Raw genomic sequence first — 24,402 nt, forward strand, 5'->3', positions numbered from 1 at the left:
CCCAGGCTGGAGTGCAATGGCCTGATCTCAGCTCACTGCATCTTCTGCCTCCCGGGTTCAAGCGATTCTCCTGCCTCAGCCTCCTGAGTAGCTGGGATTACAGGCATGTGCCACTGCACCCACCTAATTTTGTATTTTTAGTAAAAACGGGCTTTCTCCATGTCGGTCAGGCTGGTCTCAAACTCCCGACCTCAGGTGATTCACCCACTTCAGCCTCTCAAAGTGCTGGGATTACAGGCATGAGCCACTGTGCCTGGCCCAATTATGGAATTTTCTACTCCTGTTTCAATTTTACAATCAACAAATAACTAATGAGGAATTACTTCATTTTAGGTATTGTGCTAAGTCCAGGGGTATAGAATGAATAAAATAAAGTCCCTGCTTCAGAAAGCTGACTGGCTGATAGGCCAAGTCCTGAATGGGAGCCCCTTTATCAACTAAATGGACACATGACTCTTCTAAGAGCAGGGGGGTAATGCAGAGGTCATCTCCTACTGCAGGGCCCGTGGCACCGTGAAGGGCATATGGGCCTGGGATCACAGGTCGAGGCTTTAAAGTCATCTGATCTTAGGAGTCCGTACTTATTTTATGAGATGCAGTTTCCTTGGGTAAATAATGAGAATAATACACGATCATGCAGAGCTGTTATAAAGAAGAAATACGGTAGAGCGTACCACGTGGTAAGTAAGTACTCAGTATGTTGCTTGCTATTGCTGTTCATTTGCTGATCCTAATGGACTTGAGATATAACGTGTGTGTACACAGTGGTATTTATTCAATCCCTTGTAGATTCTGTGACCTTTAAAGATTCAATTCTTCTACCTTCTTAATTCCTCTTCTAGTGAAGACTAAGATTAGCAAGTTTATGACCTCACAGACTAAGTTAGAAAAACAAAGACATATCTACTATAGCCGACAACACACATTTGTATATAATATTCTCTGTTTAATAACCTGTGACTGTAGAGGAAGAAAAGGATTGTAATGTTTCTTTTCCCTGAGGTTCCCAAATCTCCCGACTGTGGTGATGAAGATCATGAATTCCTCTGAATATTCTAAATAGTCTACATCATTTCCTACTGATGGGGCCTCACAGTTTATTGCTACTTAAAAGATGCTTTTGTTTGGTAGACATTGCTTGGGAAAAGTTATTCTTTTTTTTTTTTTCTGACCTGGATTCTCACTCTGTCACCTGGGCTGTAGTGCAGTGGCTTGATCTTGGCTCACTGTACCTTCGCCTCCCCGGTTCAAGCAGTTCTGTGCCTCAGCCTCCCGAGTAGCTGGGATTACAGGTGCCCGCTACCATGCCCAGCTATTTTTTTGGTATTTTTAGCAGAGACAGGGTTTCACCATCTTGGCCAGGCTGGTCTTGAACTCCTAACCTCAAGTGATCCACCTGCCTTGGCCTCCCAAAGTGCTGGGATTACAGGCGTGAGCCACCACGCCTGGGCAAGTTATTATTTCAGTAAGGGACCTTGGTGGTATAATATTTATGCTTCCTGGGGCTCGGACAGAGGTGCTGAAAGGATCTTCCAGAAAGAAATGTGTTGTGGGAGAGCATTCTAATCCAACATGCTGAATCACGTGACCCCTAACTTCGGTCTTCTGAGACTTTCTTGGGCCTCATCTATTAAACATGCTGCATATCACCCAACAACTACTTTGTGAACATGTAGGCATAAAATTTAATCTTTAAAAGTTATTCCCAAGTCCATGGAAGACACGAAGTAGATATAGCCAGGAGTCTGAAGACAAAAGCAAATCAAAGCAATTCACGAAGAACAAAAGAAATGGAAAAGAACAGGAAAATAAAAGCATATGAATGAATGGAGGCTTGAAGTGAACTACAGGGTACACGTTAGTAAGAAATAAAAAAACAAGAAGGTCATTTAAGAAAGAGAAAGTTTTGTGTGCCAGAAACTGCAAGCAAGCAATGGAATTTTGTAAGGGAAAGTTGACAGGAACAATTTTTCCTTAGTAAGCTGAATGATTCTAAGCCTCAGTGAAGGAAACTTACAGTCAGTGCATGATAGAAAGAGACAGAGATGGGGATGACAGAGCTGCATTTAAAAATGAATGAAGATTTCACAAGCCAAAAACTCACAGAGGTCCTCAGGAGGCCTGATGTTAAAGAAACAAGAGCTAAGATTTTTCTAAGATTGAAACGAGGCCAGTGTTGTAACAGTGCTGCTTCCTGGTTGGTGGGATTGGGGATTATTTTCCTTTTGCCACTCTCTATTTTAAAATGTTCTGCCATGAATTTGGATTACCTCTGTAATCAGGAAAAGAGGTTAGCACACATATTACGAGTAACAGAAAGAAAGCAAATAGGAGGAAGCAGAAAGAAACCAAGTGGTGAGAACGGTGGATGGGCAAGAAGCAGCACCCGGAAGTGGCAGGAGCTGCCTTGGATGGTCTCACAGTGAAGGTGATGCTGGAATGAGGGAGCTGCTGGACTGGGTTGAGGAAGGGAATCCACTAGAAAGAGGATCTCTCTCAGGACCGTTCCAGCCTTACTTCTGACTCCAGGGTTTGATGTGCAATCAGGTTGCCCCTCCTATTTTCTAAGAACTCAAAATCGCTTCTAATGCTCTTCTGGACGTTCCCTTCCCCATGCGTGTTTCCATTTCTTCCACTGTAGCTGCATGGACAGGCTGCCTGTCAGCCAACTCCCACTTTCCTTACTCCGGGGAAAGGCTCTCCCTGTGCGAGCTGAGAAGGTAGTTCAGATCATGCCAGGAGACCAAGGCTTGAAGACCTCTTTCCTTCTGATTTAAGAGAGTGCAGCACTGCAGGTGGATACTGAGACAGAGTAGAGAATGCCCACAGTTGGAGCTTAAGAGCTGTGAGTTCTCTTCTGCACATACTGGTTTGGGTGAACTTAGTTTCTATTTTAAAAATAACGGCACTGGCCAGGCACGGTGGCTCACGCCTGTAATCCCAGCACTTTGGGAGACCCAGGCGGGTGGATCACTTGAGGTCAGGAGTTCGAGACCAGCCTGGCCAACATGGCGAAACCCTGTCTCTACAAAAAATACAAAAGTTAACTGGGCATGGTGGCGGGTGCCTGTAATCCCAGCTACTAGGGAGGCTCAGGAGGAAGAATCCCTTGAATCCGGAAGGTGGAGGTTGCGGTGAGCTGAGATTGTGCCATTGCACTCCGGCCTGGCAACAAGAGTGAAACTATGTCTCTAAAAAAAGCAAAAACAAAAACAAAAAAACCCACAGCACTAACACAGAGTGATCTTGAGACCATAAAGTTGAGCGAAAAGGCAAGCTCAGAGCGTGAAGCCCCAGATAAAACTGGGGCTTCAGCTTTATCTATAATATTTTGTTACTTCTATTGAAAAATAGTTGAAGGTGCTGGGTGCGGTGGCTCACGCATGTAATCCCAGCACTTTGGGAGGCCAAGGTGGGTGGATCACCTGAGGTGAGGAGTTCAAGACCAGCCTGGCCAACACGGCAAAACCCTACATCTACTAAAAATACAAAAATTAACTGGGTGTGGGGGGGGGTGCCTGTAATCCCAGCTACTTGGGAGGCTGAGGCAGGAGGATTACTTGAACCCGGGAGGCAGGTGTTTCAGTGAGCTAAGATAGTGCCCCTGCACTCCAGCTGGGATGACAGAGCGAAACTCCATCTCAAGAAACAAAACAAAACAAAACAGAAAAATAGTTGAAGGAAGTAAGACAAAATAATGACAATATCAATTCCGAGTGAGGGAGAATTGGGAGTGTTTGATATACTATTCTCAAGACTTTTCTGTATTAAAAAAATCCTCAATTAAAAGGAGTAATTGATGTGCAGAGATCCCCAAAATATACTGGATGACCAGATTTTTTTTTTTTTTTTGAGCAGCTTCCAGATTTGGACTAACTTTCCCTCCATCAAAGTTTATGTTAGTTCATGTTAGTGGAGCTGGCTGGCCTTCCCTTGTGAATATTGTTTTAAAGATTGGATTAAATATCAAGGAATTTTGGAAGTTCTTATTTTTAAATTAAAACATCCCTACAAAATGTAAAATAAGTACTTGAGTTGAAACCCATCTGGTTTGCTCTACCTGTGATCCCATTCAAAAACCTCTGCAAGGTTACTCTGGGCCTGGGGTGGGGGAGGCGACTGTGTGCCTCCCTCGCACGACCCCTCATCGTTTAATCAGGTGAAATCAGGTAAGAATGAATATTAAGAGCCTCTGGAAGGGAATAGAGGTCAGGGAGCACCCTGAGAGACCACCTTAGACCAGGGATGGTGAGGGTGGGGTTGCGGGTGACATGCCTGCTGCTGCTTCTATTTTTTTTTTTTTTTTTTGAGAGGGAGTCTCGCTCTGTTGCCCAGGATGGAATGCAATGACACAGTTTCTGTTCACTGCAGTCTTCTCCCGGGTTCAAGAGATTCTCCTGCCTCAGCCTCCCAAGTAGCTGGGATGACAGGCATGTGCCACCACACCTGGCTAATTTTGTATTTTTAGTAGAGACGAGGTTTCACCGTGTTGGCCAGGCTGGTCTCGAACTCCTGATCTCAGGTGATACACCCCCCTCAGCCTCCCAAAGTGCTAGGATTACAGGTGGGAGCCACCACACCCCATCAACATGCTGGCTTCTTAATTAGAAGCCCACAACGATTTATGGAGCACCCAGTTGTCAGGTGCAGCACTCACGTTCACAGGCCTTCCTTTGTGGTCTTATAGAGGAAGGACCTAGGGCGAACATTTGCAATATTTTTTTTATGCTCCCTTTTTGATAAATGGAAAAATTTAATCCCTGCTTTTAACATTATCTGAAATGTCAAAATAAAGCCTGTGAATGATCAGGAGATTGGACATGCCCAAACCTGGTTGACAGTGTCTGCTCCAGACTGAGCTGCTCAAGTGCAATACTGCCCTGAGACTCTTGGGTATCTGGCAGATCTGGATTTGAAACCTGACCTGACCACTTGTAGGTTATGGACCTCAGGTGAGCTTCTTACCTTCTCTCAGCCTCTGTCCCCCTTCTCTGGAAAGGTGATTATGACCCCTGCCACTTAGGGCTGCTTTGCAGATTCCGTGAGGCACTTAGCACCACTGCCAGTTACATAAAAAAAACAAAACCAAAAAGCCCCAAAAACTTTAATCCTAATAATGGCCTTGGGAGGTAGACTAACCCCTATGCCCCCATTTTATAGATGAGAATACTGAGGATAGGACACACAGTTCAGTAAGCTGTTTAACCTAAGCACAGACCAGGGCTCCCCGCCGGGCCTTGTGAGCCCAAGTCAGGGCCCTGGCCAAATGTCTGCAGGTGAGCAGTAGATTTAGTCACCTTCTCCCCTGCCTGAGTCACAGGGCCCTAAAAAACAGGGCCAGGAGTGACCTGACTCAATGGCTCTGCAGGACTCTTTGGATCGAGTTTCCTTAGCACTAGTAAAGCAAGTGCCATATTAACCAGCTCCTGTGTGTTCTGTGGATTCCCTTCAGTTTCTCTCTTGTCTAGCCGGGCCAGGGGCCACAGGCTTTATTTCAGAGATAAGACCAAGTTTCCTATTCCTTCTCAAACAGCCACTAGCCTTAGAGAAATCACCTGTATATCACTTTAGCATGTGAATGGCTTTCTTTCTCTTTCTTCTTTCTTTCTTTTTCCTTTCTTTCTTTCTTTCTCTTTCTTCTTTCTCTTTCTTGCTCTCTCTTCTTCCTCCATCCCTCCCTCCTTCCTGCCTGCCTGCTTTTTTGTCTCTCTCTGTCATCCAGACTGGAGTGCAGTCACGCTGCAACCTCTGCCTCCCAGGCTCAAGTGACCCTCCGGCTTCAGCCTCCCCAGTAGCTGAGATTACAGGCACCCACCACCACACCTGGCTAATTTTTGTATTTTTAGTAGAGATAAAACTCCTGACCTCAGGTGATCCACCCGCCTCGGCTTCCCAAAGTGCTGGGATTACACGTGTGAGTCACTGTGCCCAGCCACGTGAATGGCTTTTAATGGAGACCTTCACTGCAATCTCTCATGTTAGCTTTGAGTTTCACCATCCAACTTTTTACCAGATTGGCAAAAAAAAGAAAGAAAAAAGGAAGAAACTAAATAGACTTCACTATCTGTTCCCCCAAGTTCCTTACAGTTGTTCCCTTCCTCTGGTTGCTGAACCTGTCGGCCTCAGTTTCCCCATCCATATAGTGAGGACATTAATTTTGGCCCTGCCGGTTCTGTGGATCAAAATAAATGAGATGCTGTGTGAGAAGATCTTTTGCAAACTTTCAGGCGGGTTTCCTCCTCTGACTTTCCTGTGATCCAGCCTGAATCTATGCCTTCCTCAATTGAGAAGGACTGAGTCTTCTGTTCTTTGCAAAGCGTTTCTCAGCACACCTGCCCAGCTGCATGAGCTGAGAGGAATCAGTGGAAATCAGGAAAACAGTGAAGGAGGAAGAAACAGTGCCTGGTGCCGAAGACTTTACATTTACCGCTTCCAGCACTTGTTAGGTACATCTCTGTTTACTGGATTCCAAGCTCAACTCACTCTAAAGGACCTGGATCTTCTCTCTTGCCAGTTTTCAGCAATGAAGCTTTGGTCAAGAGATTGAATGTACCTGAGCCTCAATACTTGCCTCGCTGTGTTGTCATAGCGTATGAGGACATGTTATGGTCAGCAGTCAAAGCATGTGACTTTTTCCTGTCCCATTTGACTTTTCTCTCCCTTCAGTTTACCCCTTTTTTTTTTTTTTTTTTTTTTTGAGATGGAGTCTCACTCTGTCACCCAGGCTGGAGTGCAGTGGCACCATCTTGGTTCACTGCAACTTCCACCTCCTGGGTTCAAGTGATTCTCCTGTCTCAGCCTCCGGAGTAGCTGGGATTACAGGTTCCTGCCACCACGCCTGGCTACTTTTTGTATTTTTAGTAGAGATGGTGTTTCACCATGTCGGCCAGGCTGGTCTCAAACTCCTTACCTCTGGTGATCCACCCGCCTCGGCCTCCCAAAGTGCTGGGATTACAAGTGTGAGCCACTGCACCTGGCCCAGTTTACCCCTCTAAATCTCTGTGCCTCAGCTTGCTTCTCCATCAAATGGGGATAATAATCTCTGGACTACTTAGCTCACAGGGTTGGTTGTGTGACTTTGGAATAAAGGCTGCAGTGGGCACTGATGATGGTGAAACGTAATAGAAATGCCTGAGTGGGGTTATTTTCTGGCCTTGGGCTGGTGGGTCATGTGCTGGTCCTCGAAGGCCTGGCCTGTGGTCTGCGGCAACCACGTTTAGAAGGTCCCTTAGCATAGCTGCTCTGACCAGCTCTTCCTGAGGCCTGTGACACTCTCCCATCTCCCTGCGAGGCTCTGCTGCCTCCTTACACCTGTTATCCCCGTGCCTCGCCCCTGTCTGCCTCTCTCAGATCTGCTCTTCATCACAAGACACAGGACCATCTACCACTATTCTCAGGATGCAGAAATGGTGCCTTTCCCGAACCTGAGGGCTGTCAGAAGCTGCCCATCACATGACATGCTCAGCCCTACTCCCCCAGCTAACCCTCATGAATAAATACTAAAAAGACTCATTATGGAGAGATAAGGAAAACAGGAAGAGCTTTGAAAGCGCCCAGCAACACCCCCTCCAGACCAGTGAACAACCCCATCCCCTCCAGAGGCCACCAGTGTCTTTAGCAACGAGGCCCCCTCTGCGGTTGAGGAATAGCCTCTGTCTCTCAAACCCAGAGGGGACTGTGGAGCCTGGAGCCGGGAGGGCAGGCCAGAGGCAGGGCAGCTGAGCTGCTGTATTCTGGGCACACTTTCAAGGCCAGCTGCAGGGAGAACAAGCCGCTGCTGTGCGCCTGCAGCTGGCTGTGGTTAGGCCAGGGCTGTCCCTCACTTGTGGTATATTTAAAGAGACCCACCAGACGGCCGTGCCAAGGGGAAGAAACGCACACATATCCCTGTTAGCCACACTCCCGCCCCTGCCAAGGCCTCTTCTCCTTCCTCAGCTCCCAGGCACTGCGCAGGAGAGGAGAGGGCTGACTTCTCAGCCTCCCCATGTACCACCTGGGGACACACGTCCTGGCTCCTGGCCTCTCTGCCCTCTGACCAAGCTGGCCGTAAGTTCAGGGGATTAGCCAGCTTGCTGCCTCCCACCCTGGTGTTGGTAACCCAGCAACCGAAGGGGAGAGGCAGGCAGATGAGTCAAATGCAGCTGCACAGAACCTCTGGCTTGGTGTTCTGTTTGTGAAAAGTCCCTGTGAGTGAGGAGTCCCAGGGCCCTTCCCAGGGAGGGACAAGGCTTCCCTCCGTGGCTCCAGGCCACGTGCTCCTCCTCCAAGGGAGGCCCGGGCCCCACGGGACTGCAGCACGGGCTTAGAGGTGAAGCTGGTGGACCAAGAGGAGCCCACCCTGGCTGACCTCTCTGGCTGCCTCTTCCACTTGTTTTTCTCAAGTGAAAACAAGACTATAGGCCTAAATCCCACGGGAAGGTAGGCCTGGGAGCGAAGCACTCTGGGCAAGAGAACAAGTGGGCATGAAGTCCCACGGAGCAGGTATGCATTGAAGTTTGGGCTTTTAGTTGGCTGGAGACCTAGGAGATGTTCTCATAGCAGTCAATGAGAGGGCTTCAGGAGCGGAGCCCAGCCGATGCGGGGTGAGAGGGTGGGAAGCGGGCAGCTTCTCAACCAGGGGAGGGGAGCCACCATGCCAACTGTCTGAGGCAGGCCGCTACAAGCCAGGAGAGTTAGTGAAACACAAGTGCACCAACAGGACGGGCTACATAACTCGTGGGGCCTAGTTCAAAATGAGAATGCCAGGTTCTTCATTAGAAAATGATCAAGAATTGCAAGACAGTGGCAGAACAGCATTAAACCAGGGGCCCTTCTAAGCACAGGGACATTTTGTGACCACACAGATTGCGCACCCACGAAACTGACCCTGGATACCTGTGAGCAGCCCCCTGGAGCAGCTGTGAGCAGCAGGGCAGGTGAGCTGCGGGATGCCTGGCTGCAGCTGCTGTGCTCCCCACCCCTGCTGCCCTGGAAACACCAGTTCCCAGACTTTTACCAGGCCTGGGACATTGTCTCTGCCCAGCAACAGCCCCTCTCCCTGTGCTAATGGCAGTGGAGACGTTACCTCTCAGAAAAGAGGGAATCGCAAGGCTAGGGTGGAAGGAGGGCTGAGGGCTGGAGTGAAGTGTGGCTCTGGGGACTTGGGGCCTCTGTGTCCCACAGCCCCAGGGATTCTCTAGACAGGCCACTGGAGCCTTCTGAGTGAGGGTATGGAGATGTTTGGAACAGGATGGAGAAACAACACAGACTACGCTCTGGGCCACCTCTTCAGGACCCAAGACGATCCATCCTGTGGGTGTGTGACAATCCAGGAGCAGAAGCAAGGTCCAGGAAGCCTTCTCCCCACTTGGGAACTTACCTCCAACTCAATGTGGTCATGGAGTTTCTTGCAGGTTGCTGCAAAAGTCTCCGAGGTGCCGAATTCGAAGTACCACAGCTTGTTCTTCATCCTGGACCACAAAGCAGAGAGATGGCTCAATATCCCGTACTTGAAATGCTCACGTAAAATAGCTACGTTCTTTGGATTGGGAGGCTCAAGCCTTCAGCAGTTTCCCTAATCTTACATTTTCAGCACTTGTCAATCAGATGATCAAGGAATAGAATTTTTACCAACTGTTCTGGCTCGGAAGTTAGAGAAAATCCACTCATTTCTTAGACATCATGGTAACCCTGGGTGAACTACCAACTGCTGTCTGAACATCCTGGTCAGAACAGGAAGAAGTTCTGTCTAGCTGCGTCAAGGAAAGAGTTCTATGAGGAGTCAAACCAGAGGTGGCAAATATTGATACGGTGCTCTGGTCACTGTCCTTTCCATTCCTCAGGCAGAACCCTCTTTGGGGCATGTTTGGGGTGTAAGGGAAAGATCCTTCTACGACTTGAGAGATGTGCCGTCTTAGGATAGAGGAGGGAGAGCCCTGCACTAACCCAGCTGAAATGTGTGCTCTGACTGCGGGGAAGCAGAATGGCAAGAATTAGATACAGATTTGTGGGCAAGTTGGAAAAAAAGAAGAGTTGTTTCACAACAATAACCACCACCCCCCTTTCTCAAATGTCTTTGCTGGGGCCATGGCAATCCTTCAGTTAAGGGTAAATCTTGTCATATTTGCTTTAAAGTAAGAGTTCACTACTTGGAGCTTTACAGTTTTTCAGGAGAAAAGGCTTTGCAAAGTCAGATGGCTTGTCCTGAAAGTTGGTGCTTTTGATCAGATGGTCTCACTAGGAAGTGTTTCTGAAGATATTCCATTCCTTCCACCCCCACTGTCACCCCATTATCAGGGGTTGGCTAAGAGAAGGGACACCTGTCCACTTTACGAGCTGACAGATTTTGCTAAGGAAGGATTAAACAAAATCACATTCTTCTTGGCACTCAGAAGAGAGGATGCTACCTTCCATGTTGCTAATCCTCTCCCATCAGGTTTGTCGACCGAGGGGAAAGGAGCAGTCTTCAGAGGGAAGAGGGCTCATATTTTTTCCTCGTTTTTCCTTAGGTCATAGCAGATGACTCTTCAGAATAATAGACACAACTCTTTTCTGCATATTTCCCCAAGAGTCTACCTAGAACTTGAAGATGAGACTGTGTCCTTCCATTACTTCTGACATCCAGTTGGTTGGGAAATAGCTTTTCTGACTGTTAGTATGCATGAAAAGAATTGATAAATGATGAGGGAAATAAGAATAAGCAAGCTCTGGGAATTATGCCTCATGAATAAAGTTAGAAGAGCTGGGTGTATTGTAAGCAGACAGGACGAGGGGATTCTCCAGGGAGGACAGAGTGAGGGTCAGTGTCTTTCTGCAGTCAATGATGGCGAAAGACCAAGTAACGGGAAAAACACAGATTGTCATCAATGCTGGAGCTAAGCATTCCTTTTTGGCAGCAAGAGCATATCTGTAGCCAGGAGACTTGCTTGTGATTCCGTTTTCAAATATCACTGCTGGCCTGAATCATGACTTTTGAAAGTTATTGCCAGGAGATTTAGAGTTTTAATAAAAGTTTCCGGAAGCCACAGCTATTTTTGCCCAGTCGTAGCTCTTCGATGAGCTAATAAAGGTTAAGAGGTCACGGTTAGGTCAGTATTGCAGGATAACTGAAAAGGTCAAATAGACTGCTCATTCACTGCTGGCGGTGTAACCTTTGACAAGTGACTTAACATTTTTAAGCCTCAATTTCCTCATCTCTAAAATAGAGATAAGAAACATACCTGCTTCAAGGGGTAGTTGAAAAGTTAAATGAGGTGACAGCAAAGCACGTCACATAAGGCTTGCTGCATGGTAGGCTCATCAAGAATGCTAGCTACTTACTTATCAGCTATTATTATTTCAGTGTCTTGAGCTGGCATATCTGTATAACATAGTGAGGCAAAGATGGCAGATAAAGATGTGGAGCTGTAGATATTATATATTCATATTTCTCTGGGCAAGAAAAAAGTGATCATATTTATTAAATTATGTATCTTGACTTTGGGTAAAAAATTATGTTCCACATATGTCTAGTTTAATAGATGTTTTCAGCATCATACCATACCCTAATCCTTGATTACTTATCTTGACTGGTCACACAGTTGGCCAAAGTGATGTTAATTGCTAATATGTGGCCAGACGTGGTGGCTCATGCCTGTAATCCCAGCACGTTGGGAGGCCAAGGCAGGCAGATCATGAGGTCAAGAGATCGAGACCATCCTGGCTAATATGGTGAAACCCCATCTCTACTAAAAATACAAAAATTAGCCGGGCGTGGTGGCGCGTGCCTGTAGTTCCAGCTACTCAGGAGGCTGAGGCAGGAGAATCACTTGAATTCGGGAGGTGGAGGTTGCAGTGAGCTGAGATCGTGCCACCGCACTCCAGCCTGGGAGATAAAGTGAGACTCCGTCTTGGAAAAGAAAATTGCTAATATGCTTCTGAGAATGTACATGTTTGGTGTGAGACAAAGTAGTCATTAATTCAACAAACATTCATTGTGCCAGGGACTAGAGAAGACGTGCTGAATACAACAAAGAACAAAATAGCATTCCGTGCACCGGACACCCGGAGAAGTCAGGCAGGAAGAGACCTCAGTGTGGCAGGCTAAGAACAAGCTAGGGGGTTCGTAGTGGGAGGGACACCCAATCTTAGTAGGCAGATGCCAGAGATGCATTCAGAAGGATGTAGAAGGCAAACAGGGAAGGTGGAGAAAGAACATTTCAGACAGAGAAAGAAGCTAGGCCATACGTACAAATAAGGACATTCACAGATTGAATTCCCCTCTGCCTCGTCTTGCCTTTCCTTTACCATCACCAGCACACCACCACCATCCCTTTCAAACCCTTTAGGAAAAGCCTATAGGCACGTAGTACCCTACAATTTGAGCTAGGAGATGCGGCCCCCACTCTCCCTGACTACCAACCAGAGAGCCTGAGTGCAGCGGTCCCTCTCCTCTTTTGAAGATGTCTCACCAGCTGCTTTACTATTAGCCTTTGCTGGAGGACCACGGCTGCAGAGCGTGGCACCGAGTTTTCGTCTGTTTCGTCTTCTATTGTACAAGAATATGGCGTCTGAGAGCTGAGGGGCTAGGGTTCGTGGCTGGCTTTGCCACTCCCGGGCTGGGCAAGTTACTGAAATCCTTTGAAAGTTCACTTCTACAAAACGGGAACATTATTTTCTACTCACAGAGTTGTGAGGCTTATGTGGCAGATGCGAAGTAGCAAGCAGGTGTTGAATGCATAGTAAGCGCTCAGCAGCTCTTCTTCCTTGTTGCTAGGAGATGCAATCACTGGGGAGGAAGACGCATTCCCAGAGGCTGCAGGGGTAAGGGCAGGTCTACGGTGGGGAGTCTATTGTAGGTGGCCAATACTTTTTTGAAGAAAATAAAACTAACAATGTTTTAATGGCTGCTGGAACGCCTTCTCTGCACCTCTCTTCCTGAGTTGTCTTTGGCCCACCGTTTCTTTCCTTCTCATAACCACCTTTCAGCTGGAGATGACTCATCCTTAACCAGCTGTTCTGAGGCTGACTTCCAGTTCCACGAAACTCCTGGGTTCACTTTCAGGCTCTGAACCACCCAGAGGAACCCATTCCATTCTTGAGGCAGAAGGTCCTCCTGTGTGCTCCAAGGGACTCTCAGCCACATGGAGAAATGGCAGATACAAGTAGTGACACCATGGCTCAACTCTATTTCTGGGTTTTCTCAATTGCCTCCTGGCTTATAAGAAAATAACATCAATTGCACACTAGCTAGTTGAATTTTTTCATTAGACAGATGAGAGAAAATATAAGACTAACTAAAAATGTTCTGTTCTGTTTGTCAGCAGTTTAGGGCTGGAATCCGTCATCCTGACAGCTATGAATAGGCTGTTTTCAAGGATGTCCACAAGTGAGACCCAGCTAGCTGCTGGCCATCCGCTTTACCAGCAGAGGCTACGCATTCAGCTTCCTGTACCACCCCGAGCTTCTGGGGACCCTTTCCTGAGAATCAAGGAAGTTTTAAGGGCAATGGGCTTTTGAAGTTCTCAAAACATGAAAACATTTATTTGGGCTTAGAAGTCTACACAGAGAACACTACAGTTATTTCTAGAAATAGAAGCCCTTGAAGTGAAGGTGTTCCTCTTTGTGGTTTGGACTTTGATAATCAGGTTCTCTGAGTGACTCATGACTCACATAGTTAGGCCTTGGGTGTCAGTTAGCATGAGTTTGGGAGGCCTTGTGAAACAGATGCTACCCACAAGATGGTGTTCTGTGTTGTATGCGGGGAGGGCAGAATGACTGAGTGGACACAGCACTGTACCAGCGGGTAGAGCTGTCCCCCAGACCCCGTTATCAAACACACCAGCATGTGCCTCCACGAGAGTCACTTAGCACCCCCAGGCCTCATCTCAGAAAGAAGGGCTCAGGGCCAAGTGTGGTGGCTCACGCCTGTAATCCCAGCACTTTGGGAGGCTGAGGCAGGCAGATCACGAGGTCAGCAGATTGAGACCATCCTGGCCAACAGGGTGAAACCCCATCTCTACTAAAAATACAAAAAATTAGCTGGGTGTGGTGGCGTGTGCCTGTAATCCCAGCTACTCAGGAGGCTGAGGCAGGAGAATCGCATGAACCTGGGAGGCAGAAGTTGCAGTGAGCCGAGATCACGCCACTACACTCTTGCCTGGTGACAAAGAGAGACTCTGTCTTAAAAAAAAAAAAAAGGGCTTGGACCATCTGCTTTCCAAGGTTTCTCCAAGCTCCCCAGGCAACTTGAGATGACACAATTCAGAACAGGATGGGAGGACTCACGTGTCCCACAACTGCTGCCCTGTCAGAGCGTGGGCCCAAGTATTGTCAGAGCTGACATTTTTGAAAGAGAATCCAGAAACATATTTTCATGTAAAATCTCCTGATTATTGGAATTGGCAACTAATTCAAGTTTTTAAGAGCCTAAGCCAAAAACTACACATTTGGGAAAACTGTAGCTAGCCAACAGGACATTTCTGTACATGAATTATAAATTTTCATCAGATTCATCTCAATTAAAACACAAAACAAATGATCTCAATCCCATTTGGGGCTTGCTGGGTTATTAGTGGTGTTATTGCTCCCACTACTGAAGATAATAGACAAGTATTGGATTACTAAGGTAAATAGTAATTTAGCAAATCAGGTATCATAGAAACGCAGAACGGCCAAATGCAACTAGAGTTGAATTATAATTGAGTGATAAATATTAGTAATATATTAGTAATAATGTTGACAGTACTTTACCTGTTAACATTTTACATTACTTGAATCTCGAATACATTTGGAAGCTTAGTAATTATGTTAACCAAAGTTTACCTCAAGAGTTAAAAAAAAAAAAAAAAAAAAAGCAAAGGCAGGTGGGTTTTGCTGTAAGGCCAGGATGTCAAGTCCTATAAGAGGCCCATGACTGTCACCTCACAGGTGCTGCAGAGGCCATCTGTGTCACCCACACACCCAGCTGCCTTGGTCCATCAGAGAGTGTCACCACATCTAATCCACCCTGCATGCTGTCCCCGGCTCTCACTGCTCATCAGGACAGTCACTCGGTGATCCTCAGGCACGGAGCTGTGGATGGAATCATCTTTTCCAAGAGGGGGCAGTGCCCCTTTGGTTCAAGGGAAAGTGAACACCCAGCAACCAGGAAGGAGTCTTTATAAATAGCTATTTTTATACTCTGAATGTGACTCTTGTGCCTGCTGTTCCTGCCAACAGATTTGTGTTGGCTCGATGTGTTTCAGCTTCAAGGGGCGAGGTATTCCCTGGCTTTTTTCCATAGTTGGGACAAGACTGGTGTTCAAGGCACTCAGAAAAATCTAGGGTGGTGAATGATGGGAAGACTGGAGACCTGAGACCAGGAAGGGTGGGCAGAAACATGGAGAACAGGAAAGGGGAGATCTTGAGAAGGGGCTCAGGAAAAGAAAAAGGCTGAGGAAGCAGGGTGAAACTTGCTTAGGATGTATTTTACTGTATAACTGTGGAATCCTCTTAATAACCTGTGAAGACACTTCTTGAGTCATTTTCATATGTGAGAAATTAACTGTAAAAATCACAGATGACATACTGTTTGCATTTAAAAGGCCTTCAGGGTTCAGGGACATACAGCCAGGGGATCACAGGTTCCAAAGAGTCTTCCAAAGTATAAATAGAGTCCATGAGCTAGGTCAATATTTACAGGTGTGAACTCCCCAGCCTGGCTAATATTTCTTAATGTAAAATAGTATTTGTGCATTTAATTATAACAAAGACAGCATAGGCTAACTAGTGAGTTAAATCATAATTTTTTGATGTACAGTGGAATTAAATCAGTTAAATCAGTTACTGCTTGGTAACCGGAGACACGGATTGAATAATAAAAATGGGAAAACAAATGATTACTTAAAACAGCTTTATGGCTGACAAAATCCTATTCAATATGGCACCCATGGTGGGAGACGATGGGGGAAGGGATAAAAATAGTGCATTATTCCATAGTAAAAGGGTACATGCAAAATTACTACTCTATACCAGGGCTGGATGTTGGTTCCCTTCTAAGCCATGGCAGCCTTCTCATGGTACCGCTTTGGAAACTGAGTTCTTGATGATGCTGCTGGGAGGAACGGAGCCGGAATGCAAACCCCATCTCCTGACTTCCAGCCCAGACTCCTTACTGGTTTACTCCCCCTAGCTCCTGTTGCTATGCCCCAGAGGTGTCTGAGAGAAATGGAAAAGTCAACCAAAGTCTCCAGAGCTAGTGACTGCAAAGCTGTGAGTTGTTCTCATTCATGCTTGTGGGCTGGGTTTACTCACATCTACCACATGGGCCATCTGTATGGCTGCAGGATCCCAGCTCGAGGTTGGCTGGGACCCTGACCTTCTTCCGCAGAGCAGTGATCTGGCCTCCCCATTGGTCTCCAGTCTCCACTCTTGTCCCAGAGTAACAAAGGCCCAAACCCACGAGCCTCATGTTCAGAGCAGCCTCTGCACCCCTTCAAGGGTAATTCTGGGCCCTCGAGAATCTACTGCCTCTGAACAGTGACCCTTCTCTTCCATATAAGATAGCATGTTTCTGCGGGCCATCGACACATTCTCCTTTGATGGGCTCTCCCGGATTCTGTCTGGCACCTGACGGTATCTCCTCCTAAGGGCAGGACTCCAAGCATGAAGACTGCCAAAGTCTGAAATCGGATCCCTTCTCAGTGCAGCACACGAGGACACACGCGTGCACGTGTGGGCACACACACAGGCCACAGCAGGAAGGTTTCTCTGAGACTCATGATCCACTGTTCCCAAACTTGCTCGCAGACCCTGCCCCTCTGAGGCCAGAGAGTCTCTCCAAAGGTGCAGCAGCCTGGCCGGAGAACGGCCACTGTGCTGTGAATGGCACCACTTTGGGGGTGCCCCTCAGGAGAAAATGCCGAGGGGCAGGCGAGGCCAGGCCCCATCTTGTCAGGGTTTTCCTTTCCTGATGGCCTGAGTCTCCAGGGTGTTTTTCTAGTTAGTATCTGCCCTTGCCAGGAGAAAATAGCTCCCTTCCCTCATCCAAAAAGAAAGAAAGAAAAACCTCACAGCTTGGCTGCTTCTTAGCAATCCTTTCTCCCTTTGAAGAGTTATTCGTGGAAAGAAAATCCCCTTCAGGCCGATTTGGCGGAGGCTAGAGGGCATGGAATAAGCCTGCTCTTGGCAGTTGTCGGACAGCGAAGTCAAATACTGGGACAAAAAGAAATCCCTGCCTGGAGGAATGGGGAAGGCGGACAGGAATGCGCGCCCCTGAGGTTCTGTAGTGATTCCTTAGCTGTGCTTCCCAGCGTTCACACGTCTATCAGCCCTGGGAGCTGGTATCTGAAGGTGGTGTGGACCGTAGAGACACAGGTGGGCGAGGCCTCGTGTTAGAACCTGGGCCTTGGAGGCTTAGGGAAGGTGGCTGCCTTGCTGGAGCTGAGCCTCTCGCTGTGGAAGGCAAATTCCTGGGTCCTGATCAACCAAGACTAAAATGCGGAACTGTCTGGAGGAGCAGAGGCAAACCCCGGAAGCAGGTCCATGCCCTCACCCTACTGTAACAACTAGGTGGGTCCCCAGGGAGCCAGCTGAGCTCTGCCGGCCCCCCGCTGTTGGGAGGAATCTCACTTCCCACTTCACAAATGTTGACTGTGGGTCTGACCTGCACTGGTGGCTTCATACACCCAAGAGTCCCACTCTTTTGATCCTCACATCTACCCGCCGTGGTAGGTACTATGGTGGCCATTTGTAGATGTGTGAGACTGCTGTGCCTTGGCAAGCCCACAGCTAGACTGGAACCGGATCACAGAGTCGGAGGGGACGCAGGCTGGCTGATCCCGTTCTCCCCTCTCGCTCCCCCGCCAGCCTTTCTGAACGCAAGGCAGTGCCCGCTTCATGATAGGTCGAGTTACAAAAGTTCCTTGGTTAAGCCAGTTGTTTGTCACTCTGAGCACATTTCCCCATAGAAACAACGTTATGCTGAGGTTGGGTTCCCAGGCTAACAGACAAGAGCAAGTTAACCCAGTAAGTACCCAAAGTACAATGTCTAGTTTTGGAAAGAGCTTACTGGAGCTGAAGGAGCTCTGGTGAGAAGGCAGAAAGGCCTGAGTTCAAGCCACAGTTCAGCCACTGACTCGCTATGTGGCCTCAGGCAAATCATTTAGTCTCCGTGTCTTAGCTTCTTTATTTTTGAATTGACACAATATTACCAACCTGCAGGGGGTGCTGGGAATATTAATTAAGAACACACACGGCCAGGTGTGGTGGCTCACGCCTGTAATCCCAGCACTTTGGGGGGCCTGAGCAGGTGGATCACTTGAGGTCAGGAGTTCGAGACCAGCCTGGCCAACATAGTGACACCCCATTTCTACTAAAACTACAAAAATTAGCCAGAATGGTGGCCAGTGCTTGTAATCTCAGCTACTCAGGAGGCTGAGGCAGGAGAATTGCTTGAACCTGGGAGGTGGTGGGTGCAGTGAGCCAAGATTGGGCCACTGCACTCCAGCCTGGGTGACAGAGTGAGACTCCATCTCAGAAAAAAAAGAATATACACACACGTGTATGTATATATGTGGATTGGGGATCTTTGCTTTCCTCAATTTCCTGGGAAAGAAACCTGGAGACTTGCACCCTCCATCCCTGGTGGTGACCCTGAGTCTGGGCTGGAGTTCTGCTTAGGAGGGGAATGAAGATGCCAGAGGGAAAGTGAGAAGTAGCAAAGGTGGAAAGGGTAGCAGGGAACACACACCCGAGTATGCATCCTGCATCTTCCTTTTACGATCGTAAAACTCCAGGACGGTCTGGTTATTTCTGCCTACGTTTCCTGTGCCTTCCACACCATCAGGCAGTTAGAGGCAGCCTGTCTAGAATTCAGTCCACAGTAAGTCGCTCCCTCCTTGTTTCCCTTACCTTTCCCGTCATGAAATTGTTAGCAAGGCAAGTCAGAAACACATTAGATAGGGCAGATGCCTGGATAAATACCCCCCTTCTCTTCCCTATTCCATCTTCCTGTGCCAGTTTAAAAAACCTTAAATAGGAAAGCATGAGCCAGAGCCTCGCTCTGCCTGAGAAGACTGTGGTAGACCCTGCCAGCAAAATCCTTTCTATTTCATCCTTTTGAAAATCTCATCCATATGCTCTCTCCTTTGCTTCCACTCTGACGTTTTTGACTTCTTATTCTTGTGTATACATCCCTGCCACCCATTTCAGAGACTGCCACCCAATTCAGAGAATTTATGGGAACTTGTCATCCTCACCTGGCCTGGTGGTGCGGCTGTGTGACCTGCCCCACCATGCCTCGGTCTGCAATCTCTAAGGTCGTGCCCCTCACCCCTAATGAACACAACTCTTTGTTTGCCCCTTTCACTGTGGAGTTGGCAAACTCACCTATTGGCTGTAGGTGTGGCCCCAGTGGTCCTTCCTGCCAGCTCCTTGGGAGAGCTGCTTGGCACCACCTTAGCCACGCCTCTTATTTCTAGCTTGCACCTGCTGCCCTTCTGTGGGCTGCGATTTTAGACTTTAATTTGAACACTCTACTTTATCCCACTTCGATCTCATTTTAAAGCTCTCCTGTTTGGTCTTCAAGTCTCTGGCCAAAAATATTTCTCTTGGTTTATGTGATAAGCTCCCAATTCCTTGCCAGGGTCCTCTCATTCCAGCATGAAAATCCATGGTCCAGAAGAACAGTCGTTCTCAGATCAGCTACAGAGCAGCTCTGTGTTCCCCATATGTGCCTGTTTCGTCTAAAATTATGACTCATGGCTGAGGAAGAGACTAAAGCATTCCCTTTGCGCGTGTCCCTTAGCTTCCTACCTGACATCCAAAGCCACTAGAGAAAGTAACCAGGATTCTTCCAGATGTGCCATTTGCCACCATGCCACAGGCAGACAGGAGAGTCTGTAAGTTATACGAGTATGTGCACTCAAATGCAGGGGTTTTCACCAATGTGAATTCCATGAAATATTGGTCTCAAGAAACTTTGGAGTGAGGGGGTTCTGTGGTCAAGTAAATTTGGGAAATGAAGTACTTTACTTTCTTTTGCTTTTTGCATGGTCAAAGCAGGTTAGAATCTACATTAAAAGCTCTACAACATCAAACCGAAAAGAAGTATGTTTAACTATATTTTCCAAGTGTATTCAATGATTGACATCCCTCCCAATCTTCCTGTGAATTTCCTTCTAGCGTGCTGTGGAAAGCGTTTTAACCCATGCCGTACATTTAACACATGCTGAGAAAAGACATTCTGGGTAGCCACCTCTGCAGGCGCATGAGGGGTTGAACCTCATGGTGAGTCTGTTAGCTGCTCTGTCTCCCTTCTCCAGAAGGTCCAAATGTATCCTTGTGCAGAGACTGTACTTTTCATTTTTCCCCCAAACAGGATTTGGGCATTTCCTCTTTATTTCCATATCTATTTATTAATCAGACTGACTTTTCTTTCTGTTCTTTTTGCCTTCTTGGGTGCCTTTTCTTACTGAATCATTTCTTTTTTAAAAAAATGTATTTTATTTACTTATTTTTTTGAGACAGGGTCTCCATTGCCCAGGCTGGAGTGCAAGTGGTACGATTATATTCACCGTTCCCTGCAGCTCCGAAACCCTGGGCTGAGACAATTCTCCCCTCTCAGCCTCGCAAAGTGCAGAGATTACAGGCATGAGCCACCGCGCCTGGCCCCAAGTCATTTTTTTAAATGACATCTAGGAACCGTCTGTCAATGTTTAAAAATTCTCCTGAAGCCCATTCATTCTCTCCTTTGGCAGGAGATCAGTTCACATTTATAGCACCAATAATTTGTGACCAAGGTCAGGCATGAAAAATAAACAATTGGCCCCCTCACAACCCTGAGGTTATATTTCCTGGGCATCAACGTGACAAGTTGGAGGGCCAAGGCTCTTATGGTGCCTGGCAATGTGTTTATTTGGCTTGCACAGTGGTGTTTAAAATTGGAAAATTTTACATACACACCTGAAGCCCAGCTTCTCTTGAGAAATCAGATCTGTTAATACTGGATTGCTTTCCAATCTGGCAACAATCAGCTGCCACTGAGTACTGGCTTCTCCCTTTACACAGGGCTCATGCTGGAGTCCTCGCCTGTCCCTAAAGCCTATATCTACCCACTTCTCTCATTTACATTAACTGCCTGGCCTCTGCATGAATTATTTGGATTTGTGACCCCTCATATAGACCTTTGTAGCTTCCCCCTGGGAATTCCCCTGGAAGATGCCTCAAAAGTGTCTCCCTTACTTTCTTCCTGAGATCCTTCCTATCTGAGCTTCCGGTGTCTTTGGTCATGAATCCTAATATGTGTCTGATTTCAAGAGCGGACCAGTTGCAGCAGGGTGAGAGATGAATCATGTTGGCATTTGTGAAGATCACATGCACAGAAATAAAATATCATCCAAATCTACCTCTTCTGGGAAACAATATTTTAGTTGCTCCGTAAGTTAGGGTACAACCTGGTAGATATATCAACTATTCCGCAATCATGAAACACTGAGAAATGAACTTGTCTCTAACCACTAGGAAAGTAACCTAAGCTCACGTATAACCTTTCCCCTGAACTTACCACTTTGTACAAAACATGGTTATTGTGAATTTTAAGATTGTTTGAGACTAGCCTGGTCAATGCGGTGAAACTCTGTCTCTACTAATAACCCCAAAATTAGCCGGGTGCGGTGGCACATGCCTGTAATCCCAGCTACTTGGGAGGCTGAGGCAGGAGAATGACTTGAACCCAGTGAGCCAAGATGGTGCCATTGCACTCCAGCCTGGGTGACAGCGACAGAATGAGAGTCTGTCTCAAAAAAAAAAAAAAAAAAAAAAAATTATTCTACCAAGTTTTAAAATTAAGGGACAAATTCTTTAGTAGATAGATTATCCAGTCCTTCACATTTCTTCTTTTCTAACTCATTGGCTGTTAACCATTTCATTTTTCTTTAGTGCAATTATTACCAGTTGTGGGGGTGGGGCCGGAGGGGGAAATTCATTCTACAATACACAAAGGATGAACCAGAATGTCAGCTAAAATCAGAGGGTGTCCTGTGGTGTTTTCTTCACCCCAACCCTGCACATACCCACAGATAGCCTAACTATGAGCAGCCGCCCTTCCTCTCCCCACCCAAGTTCAGGGGCAAGGTAGTACAGAAGAGGAAAGGGGGAACCTGACTAATTACAACACTCTGTGTCGATAGCTCCAATAGAAGTTTCACTAAGTCAACAGTTTGGGGTTTTAATTTATCCAGGCCGTTCTCACTCCTTCTTACTCTATGGTAACCCAAAACTGGAGATTATGGACATGCTTTCAGCTTATTGAGTTCAAAGGCAAGGTGGGGTACTTGGCTTGATTGGCAGTTTGGAATGCTCTCCAAAAAGGCCCACTTTCAGGATTAAAGGGACACTCCAACAGAACAGAAAGCATCTTGTTATTAGACAGTGAGGAATTTTAATCTAAGTGTAGGTTCAATAAACATGAATATTCAGCGATTACGTAAGTCCCTGATGAATTAGTTAGTAATTTGAGGGTATAAGTACATTCTTGAAGTGAGAAGAGCCCCTCTTTCACTGAAGAGCATTAGAAGATTGGGAAAATGCCTTGTTAGTAAAATGTGAAGTGGTAAGCACCCCCTACCCACTTCGAATTTAAACACTCCTACAATCTTCAAAGTAGAAATCTAGTCTTCAAAGAAGAGATGTGATGACCTCCTCCGGAGGAGTGTTTACAGAGGGGATGCTTATACTGAGAAGGGGGTTGAAATCTAAACTCCTATCCAAAGCTTAGAGTCTATAAGTTACTGTTACAGACAGGAACCATGACAGCGTGCCTTTAGATTAGAGATTCCACAGTGGATTCTCATATACTGCTGGGTGTTCTCCTTATAAATCCCTGTAGTAATCAATAGCATCAAACTAATACCTGATCAACTTCAATTCCATTGATTTATCCACTCTAATTCTCATAGGCACCTTGTCAGACAGTTGTGATTTCCATTTTACACATCAGAACATTAGGAATCAGATAAGTGAGTAAATTTCCCAATGACGCACAGTAAGAGGCAGGGTAAGGGCTGAAACTCAGTTCTTTTGATGTTGAATGCAGTGAAACTCAGGAATTTGTGTCTGTGTTTCACATCAGGGTGACACGACCTGGCGTAACAGAGTTGTAAAACCATTTGTTCAGGGTTTCAGTGAAATAATGTACTTATCTCACAGAAGAGAGTTACCGCGTTTCCTGGTAAGTACAGTGGAAACTTGCTTTCGAAATTTCCTTTGGCCCAATAATAAGTGCATTACAACTTTTTTTTAGTAAATGTTGATTTAAATGGGGAATTAAAATTAATCACTTGAACCTTTTTTGAGGACATCTACTCTCTTTTCGCCTTGTTTTACAATTTCTTCATAATAAAATGGATGCAATTATGAAAAGTTTGCAGAAAATATGTAGGACTGAATATGCTAATCACATCGGCTCTAAATGCAGATATGGGCTCTGTTGTATCATCAAAGTTACCTTATGCAAAAGGGCACTCATTTTCCAAAGTTTTAATTGGTAAAGTACAATAGAAGGCCAAAAAAGTCTGACATTACTTTCTCTGGAGCTAAAAACGAAGAGACATGTTAAACTAAGTTTAAAGGCCACCTAAGTTGCTCTCTTCCTGAAGGCATCTGAAACTGCGGTGGTGAGGAAGACAGAATGCCTTGCGGATTCTTTTTGTCAATATGAATTTCTACTTCACTACCAAACAGCATGCTTTCAAGCTCAGGGTTTATAAGAAAGCTCTGTCGTTGGTTTCCATAGTTTTTTTCCAGCCCTGATGTGTACTAACTCCTCCGAGGCACAGAGCTGGCCCCTTCATCTCACTCCTGATGCCCCTCTTCCTTCTGTCTCCCCGGGGGGTTGCCTCTTCTCTGGGTCTTTCTGACTAACACTGTCTGTACTAATCTAAGGCTTCAGCAAGGTTCAGTATTTTAAGGTCCCAAATGTTTCTAGGAGCCCTGAAATTTTTGCTCCAGAAATACTTTGAAAGGTAAGCCATTCCTTCATTAATCTATTCAAAAAGCATTTACTGATGGATACCCTTACTGTCCACTCACCCACCCCTAGGATAAGATGTGAACTCTGGTGCAGACCCCCGAGATTTGCTGCAGCTCCCCGTCCCCCTGCCTTTTCACTCCACACTCTACCCAGGAACCCAGGCCCCTCCACTCATGTCCAGTGCCCTCTCACACTTCAGCCCTTCTCCCAGAATGCCCCGGTTCCTTCTCTCCTTGGTGAATTTCCAGTCCTCTCTGCAGCTCTCACGCAAACGTTACCTTCCTCCTTTAGTGTCATCCTCCTCTCTCACAACAGCCTCATTGTTCATGTTCCTTCCTGAAAACAAAGCTACCATGTTATATTGTATTTCCTTCTTGTGTGAAGCTTTGGGGGAGGGCTGATGCTGTGGGTTGAATTGTGTCCCCCCAAAAAAT

At 46.6% G+C, this 24,402-nt stretch overlaps 1 protein-coding gene across 5 annotated transcripts in view; it reads right to left on the minus strand.

Moving 5' to 3' along the window:
• DGKG (diacylglycerol kinase gamma) overlaps positions 1–24,402 on the minus strand; it is a 209,497-nt gene that overhangs the window by 54,327 nt on the left and 130,768 nt on the right. For all 5 annotated transcript variants that reach the window (XM_037741965.1, XM_017538415.2, XM_017538417.2 and 2 more), the window contains one exon: positions 9,359–9,449. In XM_037741965.1, coding sequence (XP_037597893.1) covers positions 9,359–9,449 — 91 coding nt within the window. The remainder of the gene's footprint in view (positions 1–9,358; positions 9,450–24,402) is intronic.

This window comes from Cebus imitator, unplaced genomic scaffold (genome assembly GCF_001604975.1).
Source record: "Cebus imitator isolate Cc_AM_T3 unplaced genomic scaffold, Cebus_imitator-1.0 Scaffold111, whole genome shotgun sequence".
NCBI classification, from domain to species: domain Eukaryota; kingdom Metazoa; phylum Chordata; class Mammalia; order Primates; family Cebidae; genus Cebus; species Cebus imitator.